Source organism: Quercus robur, chromosome 3 (genome assembly GCF_932294415.1).
Source record: "Quercus robur chromosome 3, dhQueRobu3.1, whole genome shotgun sequence".
Taxonomy (NCBI): domain Eukaryota; kingdom Viridiplantae; phylum Streptophyta; class Magnoliopsida; order Fagales; family Fagaceae; genus Quercus; species Quercus robur.
The window spans coordinates 65,221,611-65,242,886 of record NC_065536.1 but is presented as its reverse complement, the minus strand read 5'-3'; the positions used below and the strand labels follow the sequence as shown (position 1 = coordinate 65,242,886).

General features: G+C 34.5%; 2 protein-coding genes and 1 non-coding gene across 3 annotated transcripts; 2 read left to right on the top strand and 1 right to left on the bottom strand.

The window, feature by feature from the left end:
* Positions 1-4,731: 4,731 nt before the first annotated feature.
* Positions 4,732-6,915, top strand: LOC126718932 (cell division topological specificity factor homolog, chloroplastic). The gene is made up of 2 exons (XM_050421345.1): positions 4,732-4,930; positions 6,096-6,915. Exons 1-2 carry the CDS (start codon positions 4,844-4,846, stop codon positions 6,699-6,701), a joined length of 693 nt encoding a protein of 230 aa, XP_050277302.1. The 5' UTR covers positions 4,732-4,843; the 3' UTR covers positions 6,702-6,915.
* A 1,152-nt stretch (positions 6,916-8,067) lies between these two features.
* TRNAW-CCA (transfer RNA tryptophan (anticodon CCA)) lies at positions 8,068-8,139 on the bottom strand. The gene has a single exon. It is a non-coding gene; the product is annotated as a tRNA-Trp (tRNA).
* A 216-nt stretch (positions 8,140-8,355) lies between these two features.
* LOC126719946 (mitotic checkpoint protein BUB3.3-like) lies at positions 8,356-21,064 on the top strand. Its single transcript, XM_050422443.1, has 14 exons — positions 8,356-8,486; positions 8,588-8,721; positions 10,347-10,429; positions 10,754-11,005; positions 11,304-11,376; positions 12,228-12,308; positions 12,382-12,463; positions 13,148-13,248; positions 14,080-14,158; positions 17,890-18,021; positions 19,408-19,530; positions 19,971-20,027; positions 20,109-20,183; positions 20,642-21,064. Exons 1-14 carry the CDS (start codon positions 8,388-8,390, stop codon positions 20,741-20,743), a joined length of 1,473 nt encoding a protein of 490 aa, XP_050278400.1. The 5' UTR covers positions 8,356-8,387; the 3' UTR covers positions 20,744-21,064.
* Positions 21,065-21,276: the final 212 nt, after the last annotated feature.

The window sequence follows — 21,276 nt, the reverse complement described above, 5'->3', positions numbered from 1 at the left end:
ATCAAGGTCTTGCATGGTCCTCAGACTCAAACCTATGGAGAAACTAGTTACTTCAAAGAAAAACCTAAGTACTAGACAGAACCAAGGTTTTGCATGGTCCTCGGACCTCCTGCTTCGTGGAAACTAACATGCACTAGCAACTTTCTAAGTGGTTAAGCTAAATTCAATCATGCCTCGGTCCTCAAACCAGACGCCTAAAGCAAGTTAGAGCTATAAACATCATCGCAAACGTTGAAAAAAAACCTTAGTACTCGGTGATCCCCTCGGACTGTTTACTTTAAATTACACGTCCTTGGGCGGTTGCACTATTTGCAATGTAGAGCATGCGGTTGTTTTCCCGATTAGTCCTATATAGTTAACTTATTTAAAGTTAGCGGTCGTGTGCCTGTCAGTTTTGACAAATTCGGGGTGACAACTCTTTACCATCAGCGGCATCAATTCTAATTGCTATTCGAAAGAAAAGATACCAACACACCCATTCATAAAACAATTATTGCAGAAAAGGAAAGGTTCGCAAAGTAAAATAAAGTCATCTTTTTATTAGATAAAAAAGAAATACAATGTATATAAAAGGGCTTAGACAAGCCTATTTCAAAAGCTAACTATAAAAAGCAGTCCACGGGAACGATAAATCCTCAATCTTGTTTTAGCAACAATCGAGCAAGTATGGATGGTACCGGCGATGGGAGAGAAGAAGAAGCAAAGATGCCAGATCTACAATCTTGCTCCAGCAACAATCGAGCAAGTATGGATGACACCGACGATGGGAGAGAAGAAGAAGCAGAAACGCCAAATCCACATACTTGCTCTAGTAGCAATCGAGCAAGTATGGATGATACCGGCAATGAGAAATCCAGATCCGCACACGCGTGACACATGGCGCTGGATGAAATCCAAATTTTGTCGCACCAAAAATTTGATGCGACCTACACCTGCTTTGGATTTTGGCCGAAGGAAGAGAAACTTCTTTCTTGTCCAGTTGAAAGGGAGAAATATCTTTGGCCTCTGCCTCCCTTGCCTTAACTGTGTCATTCTGAATCTCGGTGACGCCCGTGGCTTCTGAAGAGGGCTTGATTCCTTCACCCTCACCCTTATCCTTGACCATTTCACTCCCTAAATCTCAATCACTACCTTGGTGGGGCCCTTGGGAACATTTGAAGAGTTAAGAGCCCGAAACTCTCGCAGAACTCAAGGATCTGCGAAAAAAGAAGAACGACCCCCCCCCCAATGTGTCTTATATAGGAGGCAGACCTGGTGGCAATTAATTCGCCCAAATCTCTAAGAAAGAATTACAAGTGAGATAAATCTCGCTCAATTTGCAAAGCAGTCTTTAGCCGTTGGATTTACATTACCTCGTAAAAAGGCCTTAATGAAAGCACGCCTCATATACCGAAACGGTAGGAACGCGGCTTGGATAAACTAAAAGAATGTCTCACAACTAGGAATAGCGCAAAATGGGCGCGAAAGGGCAATCATCACATCGAGATCCTCCTTTCCTCCCATGGGGAAGAAAAGAAGAATCTCGAGAGGCTATTATAGGGAGTAAAAAACCGAGAAGCCCATGTCAATATCTACATTGGGCCAAGGGCCCAGTCCAAGGAAGAACCCCTCCTCGGCCATGGGAAGAATCCCTCCTCAGCCAGGAATGGCCGAGGACAAAGGGAACGGCTTATCACTGAGAGAGGCACTCCGGGTCAATCCATGGAACAGGAAAAGTACTAAAACAGAAAAGGACAACGGAGAAAATAGAAATGTCTAAGGGAAAAGTTGCCATTATTGCACCCAGTGCCTTGTATCTGACATAGTCATGCTTTTCTGCCTTTACAACCACTCCTAACAACTTGGGGGAAGGGCTGATGGGACAAGTATCAGCACTAGGAACCCAATTCAGGAGGAAAGAAACTACTATAAAGGAGGGTGAAGGGAAGCAAAAAAGGGGGGCTGAAACCTCTATCACTTAAAAGGCCCCAAAAAAAGCTCCTCGGATTGTGCTGAGGACCAATCCTCTTTGATAAACCTGGTTCATCCTTGCTTAATTGTGATAAACACCATGTTAGTTGTTGTCCATGCACTAAATCCTAGTTCTTCAACCCACTCTCTACAAATTTATTGTACCGGGCTCACTAGTCCAAGATCCCATACATCTTGGGCTTGGGCTGCAAAATGTGACCCTATAATTAAAATTGCAAGGGAAAATCATTTTAATATTTCCAAATGTCCTAGTCGAACCAATGTCTTATATATTTAATAACCTAAACTAACATCGATTGTACCATTATAATTTATCATTCTTGTGTGTAAGCACAGGTTGTATACTATTTCTTTTAATATTAAGACTTCTTGAGGTGGTGATGTGTTAGAGGGAGACACATCATCAACTGAAAAAACAACATTGTTTTATTTTTATTTTCAAAACAAAACCACCCAAAAAAATCACTAAACCTTGAGCAAAAACATCATTCTTACTGATACACATGTTTTGTAAATTATACTACACGTTGTTATTATTTATTTTTTCAATACCATAATTGAATTGTGGTGTAAGTACATTAGGGTTACCAATATATTTGCATTTTTTTAAAAATTCTTTTGAAGCAAGTACATGATGGTTTATATCTTTTTGGTACAAATGTGATGTTTGGGAATCATTTGAATGGTTGTTGATTGCACTTGGGAGATTAATACACATTTACTTAGAATATGCTGGTGGCTCGTGAGCACCCATTGAGTAGCTTAGGTGGTCTCGTGCTTCTATTTGCCCAACACACTAGTGACAATGATCTTGGTTAGGTTGATCATAATGAGAATGCAGTTGATGATGAAGTAGGGGTCAATGGTGATGAGAAGGATATTATTGGTTAAATGACTAAGTTAGAAGATAATTTTTTCAGTAGTGTTATGGACTAGTAAAAGATAGCATAAATGATAGATACTAGACATATGATTCTAACCCAATCCCAATTGATAAATATATACCTAATCTTAACATCATCTCACCAAAAGCCTTATAATTTTACTCGTTCACGTTTTATAATATTTTCAAATGAGACATCCAAAGTTCAAATGCTCTCACCCTAAATGGAGTTATTGTTATAAATGGTGAAGAATGAATTGTCAGGGTGAGGTATAGGTGTGAAAATTGTGAATGTGGTACTAACAAATAAAGAAATTGGTTTCTCCTCATGTGAAAAAAAATATACACACTTGTCCAAGGGCCTTTTTATGATTGTATGGCAGGTGCAAGGTGGGTTGCTAATGTGTCCCTTAACACTTTGTTTGGTTACAACAACAACAACAAAACAAAACAAAAAAAACCTCGTGTGTATGGAAATCGAAAGAGAAGGAGAAAAGAAAAGTGAAGAAAGATGTATGTTTATTTCTAAACTTGTCTGAACTTGAGAGAGATAAATATAAAATCTTTTAGTGCTTGTTTCCCTTCAATCATGCTCAAATTGGGTGGACAGCAAAAAGCGTGCCCAAGGGAATTTGTGTTCACACTTTTTCAAACGGAGAAAATGACGTGTTTTCCCTTAATTTCTCTTCTTTTCCACCCCTCTCCCCCTTTTCCAAATATAGTGTAAGAGTCTATTTGGAATGAAGGGGAATGGAGAAGAGGAGAGGGAATAGGTGGTTGGAACCTCCACACCCCTCCTCTTCTCTCCCTCCATCTCCCTCTATCCAAACATATGGCAAAATTTTAGGAAGGATTACATGATGAAGCTAGTGGACATAAAAGAAAGTATAAGAGCATACTACCAAGCAGAAGTTTCTATGGACAAAGCATTCAAAGCTAGGCATAGTACAAATGAAACACTCCAAGGAAGTTTTTAAAATCAATTTGAAGGGATTAGAGATTACTATGAAAAACTTAAGAGCTTCAAATCAGGCAGTAATTTGCCATGAATTTATGTATGCCTTGATTTGTGTAGAAAGGGATTTACTTGATGGATGTAGACTAGTATCAATCTCTAAGACTTTTTATGGACAACTAGATTAATTATGGACATGAACGTAATAACCATTTTGAAAATGAAAGTAAACTTGGTGGACAAAAAAAAGAAAAAGAATTCAACTTAAGTGATCAAAATGAAAATTGTCCAAAACTCTAAGGACTAAAAATATAATTTAGTATTGTCAAGAGTCTTGTAACTAACCCAGGGGGTTGGACGAGTTGTTTGGGCTCTCGGTTTCAAGGTGCTTGTACTGGGCTCGACTGGGTGTGCTCCCTCATTTAAGTCCTGCTACTTGCACTTTAAAAAGAATTTTTTAGACTAGCGCTTTACCCCTTTGTGGGCCCACCTGACGCAAACAGTGATAAGTCTTTAGTTGAAAACCTATTGTGCAAGAGCAAAAAAAGTCTTGTAACTCAATTAACATATCCTAATATTTTTAAGAGTGACGTTTATAATTCAAATCTCCTTTATCAAATAAAAAAAGTTTACTCTAAACTTGGTCTTGTTTAATTTTGGGAACACAAAAAAGAAAAAAAGAAAAAAAAGAATTGATAAAATAAATTCAAGTCTACGTGTTAGAAAAAGGTTGTTTTGCATTGTTGTACACTCCCACTAGTCTCGTTTCATTGGACATCATTATTATGTTTTACAATTTCAATTTCAAAGATCGTTGCCAATATTATTAGGTGATAAATTAAATGTAGTACTTGCATTGAAAACATAAGAATAAAATTGTCGTTCAAGAACAAGTATCAAACGACATCGTTTTCCCCCACAGTGGCAAACACACAATTCACAAACATCACTGTTGTCCAGCTCCTGAAAAACAACGAAGACCCAAATAGACAGCCACCGAAGTGAGTGAGAGAGAGAGAGAGAGAGAGAAAGAAATGGCGATTTCTGGGGATCTAAGGGTCTCTGCAACACTGGGCTCGTACCATGCACACCCTCTTCGAAGCTCTTTGCGCCCTTCTAAGGTTTCTTCTCTTTGCACCCTTTTATTGTTTCTCACTGCTAATTCTCTCCATGTATTTTTGTCTTTTTTTTTTTTCCTTGAATTCTATCTGGGTTTCATGCAATTCATTCTATATCTTCTTTGTTTCTCTGTTTAATACTTTAATTCACGTGAATGGGTCAAGAAAGAACTGAAAATGTAGGATCTTGTAACTGGTTTGAGGGTTGGAGTTTTAATTTTGAGATTCCTCATTTTATTCTACTTTTCCTTGGGACTTCGTAGCTACCAAACAGAGCTTTGATGATTTGAATTAATGGGTTTTTTTTTTTTTTTTTTTTTTTTTTTTTTTTAAATAATTTCTGGTTCATATGGTTGTAGCTGAAAGGAATGTTGTATATTTTTGTTAGTAAAGTCAGGGTCTTTTTGATATTTTTATGTGTTATTCTTGAAATTTCAAGTTGAACACACCCACCTGGAAAGAGTATTCAGAGTGAATTTAGAATTTGCTAAGATATTTTGTTCACGGCTAGTCCCAAACCCTGAAAAAAGAGGAGGGTTGCTATAGGTTGAGAGCTAGACTAAAATTTAGACACTCTATTATGAATAAATCCACTACAAATACACATTAGCTGTTGGGGCGTCTGCTAAATACATCTGGTTGACCCTGACTAGATTGTTGATTGTTGAGGAATCGCTGCCATTCCCAAAATTTTGGGACTAAAGTTTGATTGATTGTTGTTATTGTTTTCTGATTGCAGTGTAATATTTAGGGTAGACTAAAGAATATTCTTAACTTGATAAATATTGTGATTGTCATAGTGACAATAATATTATTGATTAGGTTTTTATTAAAGTCAATAGTTTCTTCTTCTTTTTCTTTTTTTTTTTTTGGGGGGGGGGGGGGGGGTTACATTTAGTGCTATTGGGTAGTACAACTGATTTAATTTTGTAGATGTATGGAAAGTGCATCATTGTTTATCCTTCTGTTTGAGAAGCATCATTATTTTGCAATTTACTGGCAGTCATGGTTCTATGGACTAATAAGGGCGTTGGGGTGAAAGAGATACAAGATGTTTTGTGTTTAAACATGGACATGTTACATATCATGTGTATATAGAGGGTTTATAGATATTATGCAAAGACTTTGACCTGCTTTAAGTCTTCAAAATGTTTTTGCTGTGTAATAGGTAGAGTTCTCTGGTTTCCTGAATGGAGGATCCAGCATATCTGATATCACATCCAAATGGCCCAGCATGGTACTTGATAACCGCAATATGCGTGGTCATTCCAAGCAAATTCCGCATGTCACTGGAGATTATAAGCTGTCGCCAAAGTCCATCAGCCAAGCAGCTGAGAGCTTCCTCCTTGATGCCATTAACATGAGCTTCCTTGAGCGTTTAAACTTGGCTTGGAAGATAGTGTTCCCATCACCAACATCTAGGAAGAACTCTAATGCTAGAGTTGCCAAGCAGCGCTTGAAGATGATTCTCTTCTCTGACCGATGTGCAGTTAGTGATGAGGCCAAACAAAAGATTGTCAAGAACATTGTGCAGTCTCTATCAGATTTCGTGGAGATAGAATCACGGGATAAAGTTCAGCTGAGTGTCTCTACTGATTCAGATCTTGGAACCATTTATTCTGTCACAGTGCCAGTACGGAGAGTGAAACCAGAATATCAAGATTTGGATGAGGCTGGAACAATAACAAATATTGAGTACAAAGATACCGGAGACTCATCAGGTTCTGTGGATGTTAGGTTTGATTTCTTTATTCCAGATGAAAGGTCCTATTGATTTCTTGGCTCAAAAACACCCATAATTGTTGGCTGGTATCAATAAGTTCGTCTTTGGATCCATAGCTAGTGAACCAATTTCTGTAAATATATGCTACTTTAAAAGAGTGAAAGTTTTGATGCTTTACAGTTTGTAGTCTAATTTGATGTTTGGCTTAATGACTCTCGAATGCAAATCTGTTCATTGCACATTCATGTTAGATTTTGTTTTTTCAGATTTTGATTTCTAATGTGCGTATTTGCTCATCACAATTACATTAGATTTTACGAGTGCCCGATTTCAACTACAATACTTGAGTCCAACAAAAGTTGGTTTTCTGGTGTTTATGTCTTTATGAAGGTCAATTGAAATCCTTGACAGGACTTTGTTACTAACAAATTGTTGGGTTATATATATATCCCTCTCTTTTCTTTTGGTCATATGTTTGGGTTTTAATCATCCATGATTTTTAGCTCAAATATCACATGTTCTCTTTGTATGAGCAAGGTGAAGCATAAGGTTGTGTGTTTGAGACCCACCGGCTATTGGGAATGTACAACATACCAATAAATAAAAGTATGGCAATTGTGAACTTATTAATTTCTAGGGGAAGTTTGGGGGTTTATTATGATGGTTAGGATAAACGTACAATTTATATAATGGGTGACAATTATTCACATTCACTATGGTCAATCTCCCATTTGCTGAAAAGCTGTGGACCAATAAAGTGTGGCACTTTCTGCATATAGTCAGGGGATGAATCCATAGCAAGTCAAGGTATAATTTCATGTAGCTGATCACAAAATGGCAAGGGCGTTGGAGAGGAAGAAGAATTTAGAATCAAATGATACCACGTTAGTCATATGTATACGGTATCGAAATTCAACAATTGAGAGACTGTAAAATAACCATATTAGCATTCCACCACTACACTCGGGTGCTAGAGCCATGGAGCTACCAGTGTCTTGATAATTCATAGGAAACACACACTTTGGTTGAATGATATAGAATTTATAATCCTTCGGTTGTTTTTGTACTTGTATCTTCCTTGCGGGTAAGACATTCAATTAGGCCCAAATTGGAGCTTGACAAGCACCCATGGCCTGTGTTAATCACTTAATCTGTAGTTCCAACTTAAAAAAGAATAAACAAAACAAAACAAAATGGGGAAAGTGAGTTGGGGAACCAAAATTTGTAGAATGCAACCAATCAAAATCAACGCTCTAAAAAAAATAAACACATTTTTCATGGGTTTTGAGGTCTCGTATCAAGGTGTGTTGGTATGTACTTTCATTCTAAAGAGGCTTTGTAGTCCATTACTGCCTAGCCCATCACTATATATCCCAAGCCCAAAAGATTAAAAAATTTGAAAAAAAAATGTGGGAATTGAACCCGACGTGAATCGAACACGCAACCTTCTGATCTGGAGTCAGACGCGCTACCATTGCGCCACGGATCCACTTGTTATTTCAAGTCACCAACAATATATATTAAACTATAAAACCGGAAATCGAGGACAATTTCGTAATTCAAACCCGAATTTGATTTTGATTTTTCGATAATTCCACATTGAGCGGGAACCTTTTTCCCTATAGTGTCTCTCTCTCTCATTCATCTCCTTTCCGTTTCTCTCTTCACCTACTCTTCTCGATCCAACGGCCGAGATTCAATTTCCACCGAGCACCGAGTTCACTGTTCTGATAAAAAATGAACGGAACAACAACCGGTTTGGAAATCCGAGACGCCATTTCCAGAATCCGATTTGCTCCGAAATCCAACAATCTCCTTATCTCTTCTTGGGACTCTGTGAGTGTTGTATTATTTTCTCATTCTTTCACGAATTTTTTTTATTGGTGCTTGTAAATTGGAATAATTGTGTTTTGCGTGTGTGTGAGTGTGGGGAGTAGAGTCTTCGATTATACGACGCCGTTGGATCTGCGCTCCGATTAGAAGCTCCGTGCGAGGCTGCGCTTCTAGATTGTTGTTTCCACAACGACGAGTCTGTTGCTTTCGCCGCTGCCTCCGATGGCTGCGTTAGAAGGTGCTTTTTGAGTTTTTTTTTTTTATTTTATTTTTTGGCATTAAAAGTTCATTTATTACTTTGAAATGCACTTTACAAAAAATAAAAAAAGGACTTGTTAATGGTGTGTTTAATTTTGGTGAGTTTTATTTATTTTGTGTTTAATTTAGTACTTAGTGGTGTTGATTAAATTATGCCAAACGGCCAATTGCTTATTTCTGGTAGTGTATTTGCTTGTATTTTTGAAAAGATATAGTTTTTTGGTAACTTTTATGCTAGGAAGCACGGACACTTCATTTAAGGTGTTGTACAAGTCATTTCATGTTATAATTTTTCAAAAATGGCTCGTGTTACTATGTCCGTACATCCTAGCTTCTATGTTAATTGTGTTACAAAAAGCTAAAACCTAGATTATATGCAAAAGAGTTAAGTCAAAAGGCGGTTTCAAAAAATAAAAAATAACTTTTTTCAACAATTCCCAAATGCACATTAAGGAAAATTTATTTTTCTAATATAAATTTAGTTTATATTATACATTAGGGCACAGATGTTTGGGATAGGGCTCTGTGGATCAATTAAATTATTCGGTGCACCGGCTACTGTGTACCTTCCTTTCACTTAAATGTGGGTTATTGGATTCACATGTGGAGGTGGTATCTCATGTATCAATTGGGTAGGGCCTACACAATGTGAGAGAGATGCTGCATATAATTGATACATAAGGTGTAGTATGTATAGTATATGAGAGGATATCTCATGCATTTGGTATATTATACCTTCTCTCTCTCACAACATATAGGTGGCCACATCTGTAAGGGTTCATAAGTTGTGAGGGAATGCTACATATGTCGGATGCATGGCATAATTATTGGTAGTACACTGGGTGCATTGATTAATTTCATCCGAAGATGAATATAAAGAAAAGTAGTGATAAGATTTTGTGCATGGGGTTTCGGTTGAATTCTTTGTACTCAAATTAGGAAAAAGATTAATACACTATTGGTTATCTTTGTAGAATATATAATAAAATAAAATAAATAAATAAAGGGGATTCTATTTTTAGGGTCTTGATGCCTCTTTTGTCACCCCCTTCATGTTTTAGGAAACTTCACATATATACATACATATATGCGTATGTATGTTGAATAAGAGAGTATTTTGCGAAAAATGGAAGTGGATTAGGGTGGTGAAATGTGACGAGAAGACATGATGGAATTTTATCAATTAGACTCATCCACCATTCTTGGAGAGTACATGCCAATCACACTAGTGACCACCCAGTATATCTTTAGTGTAACTCAGTTATCTTTGGTGAAAATTATATTGCCTTACTTACACATGCCTCATCAGTCTTACCTAGGAGCATCTATCTGCTTACTATATATGAGTGAGTAATTTGCAGACTCTATCTTTTCTTATTGATTAATGTCATTTATTATCATGTGGGCTGATGGGATTCCCAAAAGCCATTCTGTTCAACATTTACTTTTCATGTTTGTCAGTTACCGTATCTTTCTACAATGTTGTACTGCATTTTTAAGTATCACATTAGATTTTTTTTTTTTTGGTAACATTGTTGAGTTGTATTGAAAGTTATTCTGATTAGACATTATGTGTGGACTCATTCTGGGGCAAACTGTTTTTAGGTATGACTTGCATTCAGGAATTAATGATACAATTGGAAACCATGATGATATAGCAACAAGTATTGGATATTCTGATGAAACAGGTAAGCTACTATCAGAACCTTGGTCATGGAATGTTTGAACGTTACATATTTTTCAGTTACTGTTTTATTTTGCCATCAATCTTGGAAATTTTCAGAATTTTTCTAGGTGATTTTTAGTATTGAATAAGTCATTTTTCTTTTCTGGTTTCTCAAAGACGTATTTGTGTACATGCTTTCTCTTGTATTTACATAAGACTTGTTATAAAGGAGTGGCTTTATTTATGGGATAGTTCAACCCATGTTTAATTCCACTTCTTGGAATATAAAGGGCAACAGTGTAAGTTAAATGGGTGTTGCTTATCCCTTTTTTAATGGTCACTGTAGGTCAAGTAATCTCTGCTGGCTTGGACAAGAAGATACTATTCTGGGACATGCGGATGGCGAAGGCAATTGAGTATTTGAGAAACCTAGGTGCAGAGGTGGATTCCATGTCACTCTTTGGATTGAATTTTTTGGTAGCCATTGGATCATCAATACATGAGTATGACTTGCGTAAGTTGGACAAATTGGTTCAATCGAAAGAATCACACTTGAACATTCGAATTAGATGTGTCAGCTCGATTCCTTATTCTAAAGGTATTATTACAGTAATTAGATTTTTTTTTTTGTTGTTGTAAACCATGTAGTTACTGTGGCTGGAGACAGCTTCAATGGAAAGCAATGTCACTGTCAAAAGTACCAAATGCTGGTATATTTATCTCAGCTAACTGAATATTTGCATAAACCTCATATCCTTCTTTTTTAAAAAAAATTCAATTCAGGGTTTACAATGCCTAAGGTTACCAAGTTTTCTGGATTCCCTTCTAGATCCACTTTACAACCACACCAATATGATAACTTTTAGACATCTCTAAAGTAGGGTTGTTTGTTGCAGGATACGCAGTTGGATCAGTGGATGGACGAGTAGCAGTGGAGATGCCCTATCCATCCAATCCAAATGACATTAGGTCGGTTTTCAGATTATAGTGCTTCAGTTCTGTAAGTTATATGCTTTACTTCTTTCAGAATTTCAACTGGAAGTGATATGCTTTACTTTTTTTTAAATTGCAACTGGAAGACCAATATTTTTATTTTTATTAATTATTTTTTATTACTTTGAGCATATGATGAACTTGCTTGCTTGTTAAGAGTCTGAAACCTAGAATATGGTCTCTTTTTAGTCTACTACATTTAGCCAGCTTTCTTCTGGTAGTTTAAAAATTCTCTTTCCATAATTCAATAATTTTATAGCCCTGAGATTATACCTTAAGTATTAGTATTGCTTCTGCAATGTGACGGATAATATGATCATTAGGTGTTTATCTGAGTTTCAAACGCAAAACTTGAGAAGCTTCACTGTCAAATGCTCTATATATACTTTATTTCTATGTTCTCTTATCAAAAAAAAAAAAAAAAACTTTATTTCTGTGTTCTGAATTACAATTGCACTGAACTTTTTAGTGCTTAGTTTCACTGCTTAGAAGTTACAGGAAAGAAAGGATGTGTAATATTGTTTACTGTCTGAATTACTCAAGATCCAATTTGATGAACAATTTCTGATTTCCATGTAACCAAGTATTTGTCAACTAAATGCAGGATAATTTCACTGACTGGTAGAAATACAGAACTATAACTACGCCATAGAGAGATTTTTATTGTATGAGTTTGCTTTCAGATCTCAGAATATGTCTTAAAGCTCGAGTCTTGAGCAGACAAGTTATTTTGTATTCCTGAACCAGAAAGAAAGCTTTTTGGGTGTGTAGCATAATTCTTTGTTATCAAACTTTCTAACAAAATGCTGTATCAAATTCTGTTACAGTTACATGTTCCGTTGTCATCCAAAATCAAAGGATGGAAGGTATCATCTAGCATCGGTGAATGACATTGTTTTCAATCCACTGTAAGTGTATTCCTATTTATTGCTTACCATCTTAGAATTTGAAGATTTACTGATTTTATGTTTTTGTTTTTAGCATCTGTGGTGCTTTTGTTACTGGTGATAATGAGGGTTATGTAACTACATGGGATGCTCGAAGCAAGAGAAGACTTTTTGGGGTATTATTTCATTCTATTCTAATTTAACTTCCACTTACTGCTACTTGATGTGAATGTAGTTTATGTTTTAATAAATTACTTGTGTTAATGTAATTTTTGGAGAGAATTAGCATAACAAGTCGCATACTTTACCATATGAATTTGCATATAATTAGGGTATTATTTTATAAAATTTATTCCTTATAATATCCTTAAATTGGCAATGCATATGGTAATGAAAACAGCCTGACAAATCCTATTAGGAGGAGAAATAATAAGATCCACATGGTGGACAAGTGATGTGGTCCACTGTTCTACTAAAAAACTTTCATCTATTTAAAATTGTTAGAAAATTTTTTTAAACAGAAATTAATTACTGACTCAACAATTTTAAACAAGTGGAAGTTTTTTAGTGGAATGGTGGACAAGTGACATGGTCCACCAGAGGACTCTATAATTTCTCTATTAGGAGACCCTACTGTACCCACTCTAAATTTAAAATTTTAATATAATCTTTTTACAAGTTTTACAGAGTTTGCGTCCTGGTCACAAGGAAGCAAGTAATTATATATTGTCATTTTCTCTCATACCTACATGTTTGCAGGTGCCAATTATAATCTTGATATACCTCCTTCAACTCTGATGTACTTTTATTCCTAATATATGTTAAAATTTTATATCAGTCTAATCCTTTTTTACTTTCAGTTGCCTAGGCTCCCAAATAGTGTGGCATCCTTATCGTACAACCATGATGGACAACTTTTGGCTGTTGCATCAAGCTACACTTACCAAGAAGCTGAAGAAATGTCAGTTCTTCTGTTAAAATTTACCCTTTATTTTGTTCTACTACATCTGAAACCTTGGTATATACCAGCATATCATTATCTTCTGTCATTTCTTAGTCATTCAAAACTTTCATATTGCTTGTTATACTAGGTTTTGAATGTGTGTATTGATGTCTTAGCATTCTTTACAGTCATGAGGCACTCACAAGCCGTAGATTATGATTTATGACTGTTAAAGAAGTGGGTAACGAGTGAAAAAAAATGTGGAAAAAAGAGGATATGCAGAGAAGGGATGTTGTAGCTGTATCTGATGCAATGTTTGTACAAATATTGCTGCTTGCCGTAAAGTCTCTTTCCCTTCATAATTTGACCAGCTTTGGTGCTTGAGGTTGAACTGTTGGAGCTTAAATTTCCGTTATATACACTAAAGGCTGCACATTCTGATGTGTCTAATCAGCATTTTGTACTGAACACCTTGATCGATCCTGATCTATATCACTGATTTATTCTTTCCTTTCTAATTTATTGATCTTTATCTGCCTTTCTAAACACTTCAACTTGAACTAATATACATGTATTTACTGCTGTCATTTGGTTTATTTGAACATCTCAAACTGTCTCAATTGGTCCTCTTTTTATTTGGTCACTGATCCAGATTATTTGATCCCTGAGTATACACCCAGCTATCAAAGGAGCATTACTACTTGTAGTGCATATTGCATTACTTAATAATTTAATTGACAATTATATTTGAAGTAACATGCAAGAGTAACAAACATGAAAAGTGAAACATTGTGCTTTGTGATCTTGCCTCAAGTGATTAATATTTTTTGTGAACTTTGACTGTAACAGAGAAGAGCCTCCTCAAGTATTCATTTACAAAATTGATGACAGCTGCATTAGATCAGTGTCTGCTGGAAGTTCAAGTAGGAATTGACAGTTCTTGGTACACTACGCAATGAAGGTAATGATCCATATCTATAGCGATATCATGGACTTCATAACTATTTTTTGCTTATGTCAAAGTTACTCTATAGCTTCCTGGCCACCATGCTTAACTGTCTCATTGTTTTTAATCCTGCAACCTTTGTTCTTCTGTTCTTACTGGTGCCTGATTCACTGTTTGATTATTTTACATTTTAAAACCATGATTTAAGAAAAATCTTACCTTCCCAATTTTCAACTTCTCCACCCTACAAAACAAAAACTAAAGAAGTAAGGAAATGAAAGTGACATACAACTATACAACTCCTTATTAGAATGGCTGAGTTTATTTACAATACCCCTTTATTTTTATGAAATTCCAGATGGGCCACCTTAGGTTGAATCAGACTTACTTCAAATATCTTGGACCCTGGAATTCAAGCCTTTTGCACTCCAATCCAACTGCTGCTAACTTTGCATAACAAAGTGTAACAATATCTTTGTCTCTTGATGGCTTCCTTTTGAAGAAAGCAAGGCTCTCTAACTGAGGGTGAGGAAACCCTACTCTTGGTGGAGTCATTTTTGTGATACTAATTATGATCCACAGCCAGATGAAAGAGAGGTAGCTAAATGGTAGGAATTGCATATGTTGTAGAATGTAATGTAATTGTTTATGTAATTGCTTTGTATTGTAGAGTGTCGTTTAATTGTTTATGTGACTTTCTTGTCACAGATACCACTTGGGGTGCATTTCCCATTTAGATAGCTCATACCTCTATTGCCACCCTATTCTTGAGGTTGTAGAAAGTACCATTTGAGATCATGTTGATTGACAATCATTTTTTAAAACATAGTGGAAATGCTTAAGAAAATTTCCAATTTTTATGGTTCTCAGCAGCTTGACTATTGCTTTTGATCTACTTATGAGCTGAATTTTTAAATAATGACACCCCCTTGCTGAATTTTCGGGAATGAAATATTTAGTATAATCTTTTGACTATGAGTAGAACATCCTAACCTTTCCATAAGCTCTTTGGTTTGTGAAAATTCGTAACCACAATTAACTAAATATTCTTGGCCCCTTGGCCTGGGAGACATAAAAGAATCGATCAAAAATTGGGTTCAATGTTTTTGTGTACTGGATTTGTTAAAGTTATGATTTGTCTACTTTTGATTATGTGTCATAATCTTGACAGGTTCACTGTATAAGAGCACTGGACTCAAGTCAAATCTTACAAAATAAAAAGGACTAACTCTATGATTGATTATTTAGCTCCTTTAAATGTGAAATTAAGAAAAGATAATGCATTTAAATCTCCATTATTCCTTAACATTATATATTTTGTTAATATCAATAAAAAAAGGATTTGGTTGGTGGTGTGAGATCAATGGGGGTAAATGCTTAAGAGCACTTGTAACAGTAGAGCTAAATAGATATATAGCTATTTTAGCTCCACTAAAATACGAAAGTCAACCATACAGCAATGGAGTTAAAGGGTTTTTTTTTTTTTTTTTTTTTTTTTTTTTTAACCTTCATTGCTACAATGCACAACTATTTATGAAAAAAAACTTATTCTCCAGCCTGTTTGTGTGTGTGGCTGTGATGGTTGTGTGTAGTGAATATATTATTTTATTATAGTAGATATCTTATTTTATTGTGATATTTATATTATTTTATTGTATAAAAAGCTAAAATTCACTGATGTAGTATGTATATAGATAAAATAGATAGCTAAATTTTTAATTCCACTTCTGTAAATATTCTTGCATGCATATGGGCACATTATGACAATTTAAAATTGGCATTTATATCCAAAATCTCCAAAATAAATGCCTTTTAAGAAATGCAATCACAAATCGCAATCAAGGAAGATACCAAATCGTAGATGAACAAGGCATCAAGGCTATTATTTGCATGTGAGGCACGTGGCAACAGCACCACAATGCTTTATATTTGTATTTGGTACATGCACCATAAATATCTCAATCGAAAATATCTCAATCGAAAATATCTCGCACCCTTGAGGCCTTTACCCCACACTTGAAATGAGAAAAAAATGTTATTAATAAAATTAATTTTTTCTAAAAAGTAAAAAATCTTAGAGTAACTCTATAATAGATTTTTAAAAATATTATCCACTCATTTTAAAATAAGAAAATTGAATTCAATCATGTTAGAGAATAATTTAAATTGATATCAAAATAATGCTATATATCGTATGAAATATTGATCATTTAACAAAATTTAATTTAGTTATTTTAAAATGGATGGATAGAATTTTAAATTTTTTGGATGGGTTGATTCTTAAAACTATAGAGAACTTCATTCTATTTATTAGACTTGGTTTAGGTTTAGTGCATTGAACCGGTCAGATTGTGGCATGTGTCCAAAAGTAGACATGTGTCACCATCTCAATAAGTCCAATGTCACTGGACATTGAACCTAAGTCTAACTCCTATTTATTAATGGGTGCTTAAGGTCTTTAAAAAATAAGTGTTCTAAAAAGATAAACACTTTTTAAAGGGATTATCTTTAAATAAATTTACTACTTAAAAAAAAAAACCATCTTCCTAATTTTGGCTCATAGAAAAACAGACTATCTTTTTAACTAAAGAAAATTACCAACATTATGTCTTCTTATATATCAGGAACAACTCTTCCCTCTAAAAACTTGATGAAGTTGGATACAAATGAATATTAGAGACTATACTTTTTTTTTGGCACATTAATAAGTGCTCTTAGGGCATTTGTGAATAGAACATTTTAGAAAAGTTTAAGGAAAATGCTAACAGGTACTATAAGGTGCTAGAAATATGGCTGAAGTGATAAGTGTAACTCAAAAAATTGACTCAACATCCTGTAAAACTGGAAAAAAATCTGACATAAAACAATTTCTTAACAAGTAAGGTACTTGTTAACACTACCTAAGTTTTAATACCATTTTCAAAGAAAATATAAAAAGCTATAAAAAAAAATTAGTTACTATTTTCTTTTCCCATAAAAAATATCTAAAAATAGTTTCTAAACTAATTCACTCAAGATATTCATTTCACTTTTAACTTTTTTTTTATAAACATATCAAACACTATGCTAAAAAACTATATGTTAGATGTTTTTTTATAGTTCAATTTAAAACAATAAAAAATTAGGTTGGGTCATAGTACAAAGAATAATGTTACAAATACAAATAATTTTATAACATTTTTACAAACTGTTATTGTGACCAACTTCTAATTGGTTCTTATTTGCGTTCACAACTAATATTACTTTTTCATTTACCAATAAACACTGGTCACATTAACCGTTTGTAAATTTTATTTTGTAAAAAAATTTGTATCTCTAACATTTTCTTAATGCAAAATGGTAAATATCTTTTACTAAAAATTAAAATGTCATGGATTAGACTACAAAAATAAGCCTTACTAAAAAAGTTGAAAGCAAGACTTCCTACTAATTAGTAATTACCTCTCACAAACCCTATAAAAATGAAAGTTTCATTAATTTTTGGATGTGAAATTAAAAAAAAAAAAAAAAAAGGAATATGGACGTGAGAGGGTTTAAAAATTGAATTGTATAAAAACCCCTAAAGTCCCTCTCGCTTTTAAACCCAAACAGTACTATATATATATATAATGTCATTTCTATAATATATCTCTCTCCCTTTTTCTTTTTCTTTTTCACTGCGCTGCGTTTTCGAAGCTCCTCTCTTTTTTTCTCTCTCTCTGCGAAGCTTTTAGGTCGAAGCCATGTCCGACGAGGAGCACCAGTTCGAGTCGAAGGCCGACGCCGGAGCTTCGAAGACGTACCCACAGCAAGCCGGAACCATCCGCAAGAACGGTTACATTGTCATCAAAGGCAGGCCTTGCAAGGTTTACCTAGATCCATCTCTCTTTTTTTCTTTTTTTCTTTTTTTATTTAAATTTTATATTTTTAACTGCATATATCGTAGAATCTGAAAATATCTGATCGTATTTGTGTTGGACGCGGTTCATATTATTATTATTTTTAATTAACTAATTATTATTTTTTGATTTCATGGATATCGTTGTTTGAATTTCTTATGTTTGTGATTTTTTTTTTTTTTTTTTGTGTTTATACATATATTTATATGTATGTATCCTGATTTTAATTTAATGGTAATTTTTACAGTGGCATGTATATCGATTTTGATTTGATAAGCTTGCTTTCAAGGGGATATATCATATTGAAGCTTGAATTTCTGAAATTTGTGAATTAAATGTTTGAATTTCTCATGTATGTGAAAAGAAAAAAAAATTGTGCATATAATATTTTCGATCAAATTTCATATTAGTTGGATGTTATTTACTAATCGATACATAAATATGAGAAATTTGTTAATAAAATGATTGAATTTCTCATGTATGTGAAAGGAAAAAAGAAATTGTGCACGCACACACACACACATAAATATATATATAAAACATTCTCGATCAAATTGCATATTAGTTGGATGTTATTTAATTCGATGCATAAACATGTTTGTGTATAATTTTAAAATACAAAATACTTCAAATGTTTTGCGTATATAAATGTTATTGATATATGTTTATCTTGGAATTTTGCAAGTATGGGGGTTGTAAGGAGAAAATGTTGTTAAAATACGCATCTAATAGAAAACTTATTAAGCCACTTAACATTAACAAGTGGGCAAGAGCCTTATGTCTCAATTGGCACTTCCTGGTGCTTTCGACCTAGATGTCTACGGTTTAAATTCCCCCTCCCCCGTTATTGTAACTATGTTGAATGATCAAAAAAGTGGTGTGAAATTAAAAAGTTTAACTTGAATGCTTGCCCTTGGAGATAAAACTGCTAAACAACAACCCCCCGGGCAGGGGCCCCACCATATGTATGATTGGATGTCTGCTTTGAGTGGTTACTCGTTGTCTAGATTGGAGGAATTTTTAGATACCTTTAGATGATGTTTGGAGCTTTCCTAAGGAAACTTCCTGTGTACATGGGGACCACTTTTTTCTCTTTTCGAATTTTTTTTTTTTTTTAAGTGTAACTTGAACTCAACCTACACCCACAAACACACATGTTTTTATATATATGTTGAATTTTCATTTTTGTTTTCTGGTTTATTTATTCTTTAACAGCCTGTAGCTATTGTGCTTGAATCGTGGATTTAATCGTTATTTTGTAGATAAATTGTTTTTATTTTTTGTATGAGTGTTGTAAATAAATTGTTTGTTAGTTAGAAAATATATAATGTTAATATCTTTGTCTTGTTGCAGGTTGTGGAGGTTTCAACTTCCAAAACCGGCAAGCACGGTCATGCAAAGTGTCACTTTGTTGCTATTGACATCTTCAATGGGAAGAAGCTTGAGGATATTGTTCCCTCATCCCACAACTGTGATGTAAGCCCTTTATATATTTATAGGGAGAGACTATGATAGGGCGGTGCCTGTTGAAGTTGATGAATTTAAACTCTTATTTATGTATAATAATCATGCTAGTTGTAGATCCAATCTGTTTAAACAAATCTATGAAGCGTGATGATAGACTTTGTTTGAATCAGTGAAACAAAGTGATCTAAATAAATGTGTTGAATTTATAATTTTCACTTGGTTATCTGGCATGTAAGAGTTGTGTAACCCATTAAATGATCTAAATAACTAGAAAACTTCACCAATATGCAAGAAATTAGTATGGCCCCATTAACTTTTTTGATGAGGTGTTGTTCTATTGTGTGTGTGTCTTTTTTATTTTTTCATTCATTCGGATCTATGTTATTGCTGTTAGTTATTTGTATTTGTGGTATTTCTGAGGTCTTGACATATATATTGTTGTATTACAGGTTCCTCATGTCAACCGTACTGACTATCAGCTGATTGATATCTCTGAGGATGGATTTGTATGAAAAATATTATTCTTTGATTACCTTCTAAGATTTAAGTAAACCTGTAAATGTAATATTTAGTGTCGAATGCTTCAGGTGAGTCTGCTGACTGAGAATGGTAATACTAAGGATGACCTGAGGCTTCCAACCGATGACAATCTGCTTACACAGGTTTTTTCCCTCTCTGATATGCTAGAGCAAGTGTTTTTGTTTGTGTGATGTTTGAACCTTAGTGTTCCCCTCCTGTATTTATTACAAATGCAAACAAAATCTACACCTTGCTGGAACTGTGTAATGATCTTTCTGATTACTATGATCTGGTGGTGCATTGCTAATTTTATTTCTTCACGTATAACTTATGGTTATTTATATGTGTTTTTGGTTGGTGCACTGAGTGGTAGGTCACCTTGGATATGATCCTTTCATGTTTCTCCAAATATGTTTCCAATTTGCTCTTTTGCAACAGGAGGATGTGGCAACCCAAACTTTTATTTGATTTTTCTGACAACTTGAAATTTTTTGTTACTTGGCAATTATTAAGCAATCTATAATAGATTCTATGAAATATGTTTCAAAAAAGTTGTTGCCACTACTGTTTCCTAATGGATTATTTGGATTCTATCATGCAGATCAAGGATGGATTTGGTGATGGAAAAGATTTGGTTGTTTCAGTGATGTCTGCTATGGGAGAAGAGCAGATCTGTGGCCTTAAGGACATCGGCCCCAAGTAATTGTCCTTCATGAATGGGGAATGCTTCAAGACTGGGACTTTAAACAGAACCACATAATAGTAGCTTACTTTAGGGGTCACTTATTTCAGAAATGTTCTTATTGGAATGTGCCCTCTACCTATCACTAGACTTTGCCATTATGAATTAGGTTTTTATAATCACTATTTCCTTCTGTTTGATTAGTACCGAACCATTTCCTGGGTCTTGGTGTGGAGAAGTTATATATTCCAGCAAAGACTGTATATACACTTCTTAGCGCCTCATGTTGTTTTCAAGTTGCCATTTAAAGTTATTCATATTCAAATAGATTGGTTCTCATAATTGTGGTTTTTTCTTTCTCAATTTCATTTGAATTTATCTGTGCTGAAAATGTTTATACTATTTATGTGCTTTTAGACTGAGTGAATAACTACAGAAATGGATGGATGATTGTTTTTGCTGTAGGCTTTTAGGTGACCTTTTGATTTTGTCACCCCTTGATAACACGTATCTTACATTTTTTCAAACCTCATTCTGCACTTGCTTTCAGTGGT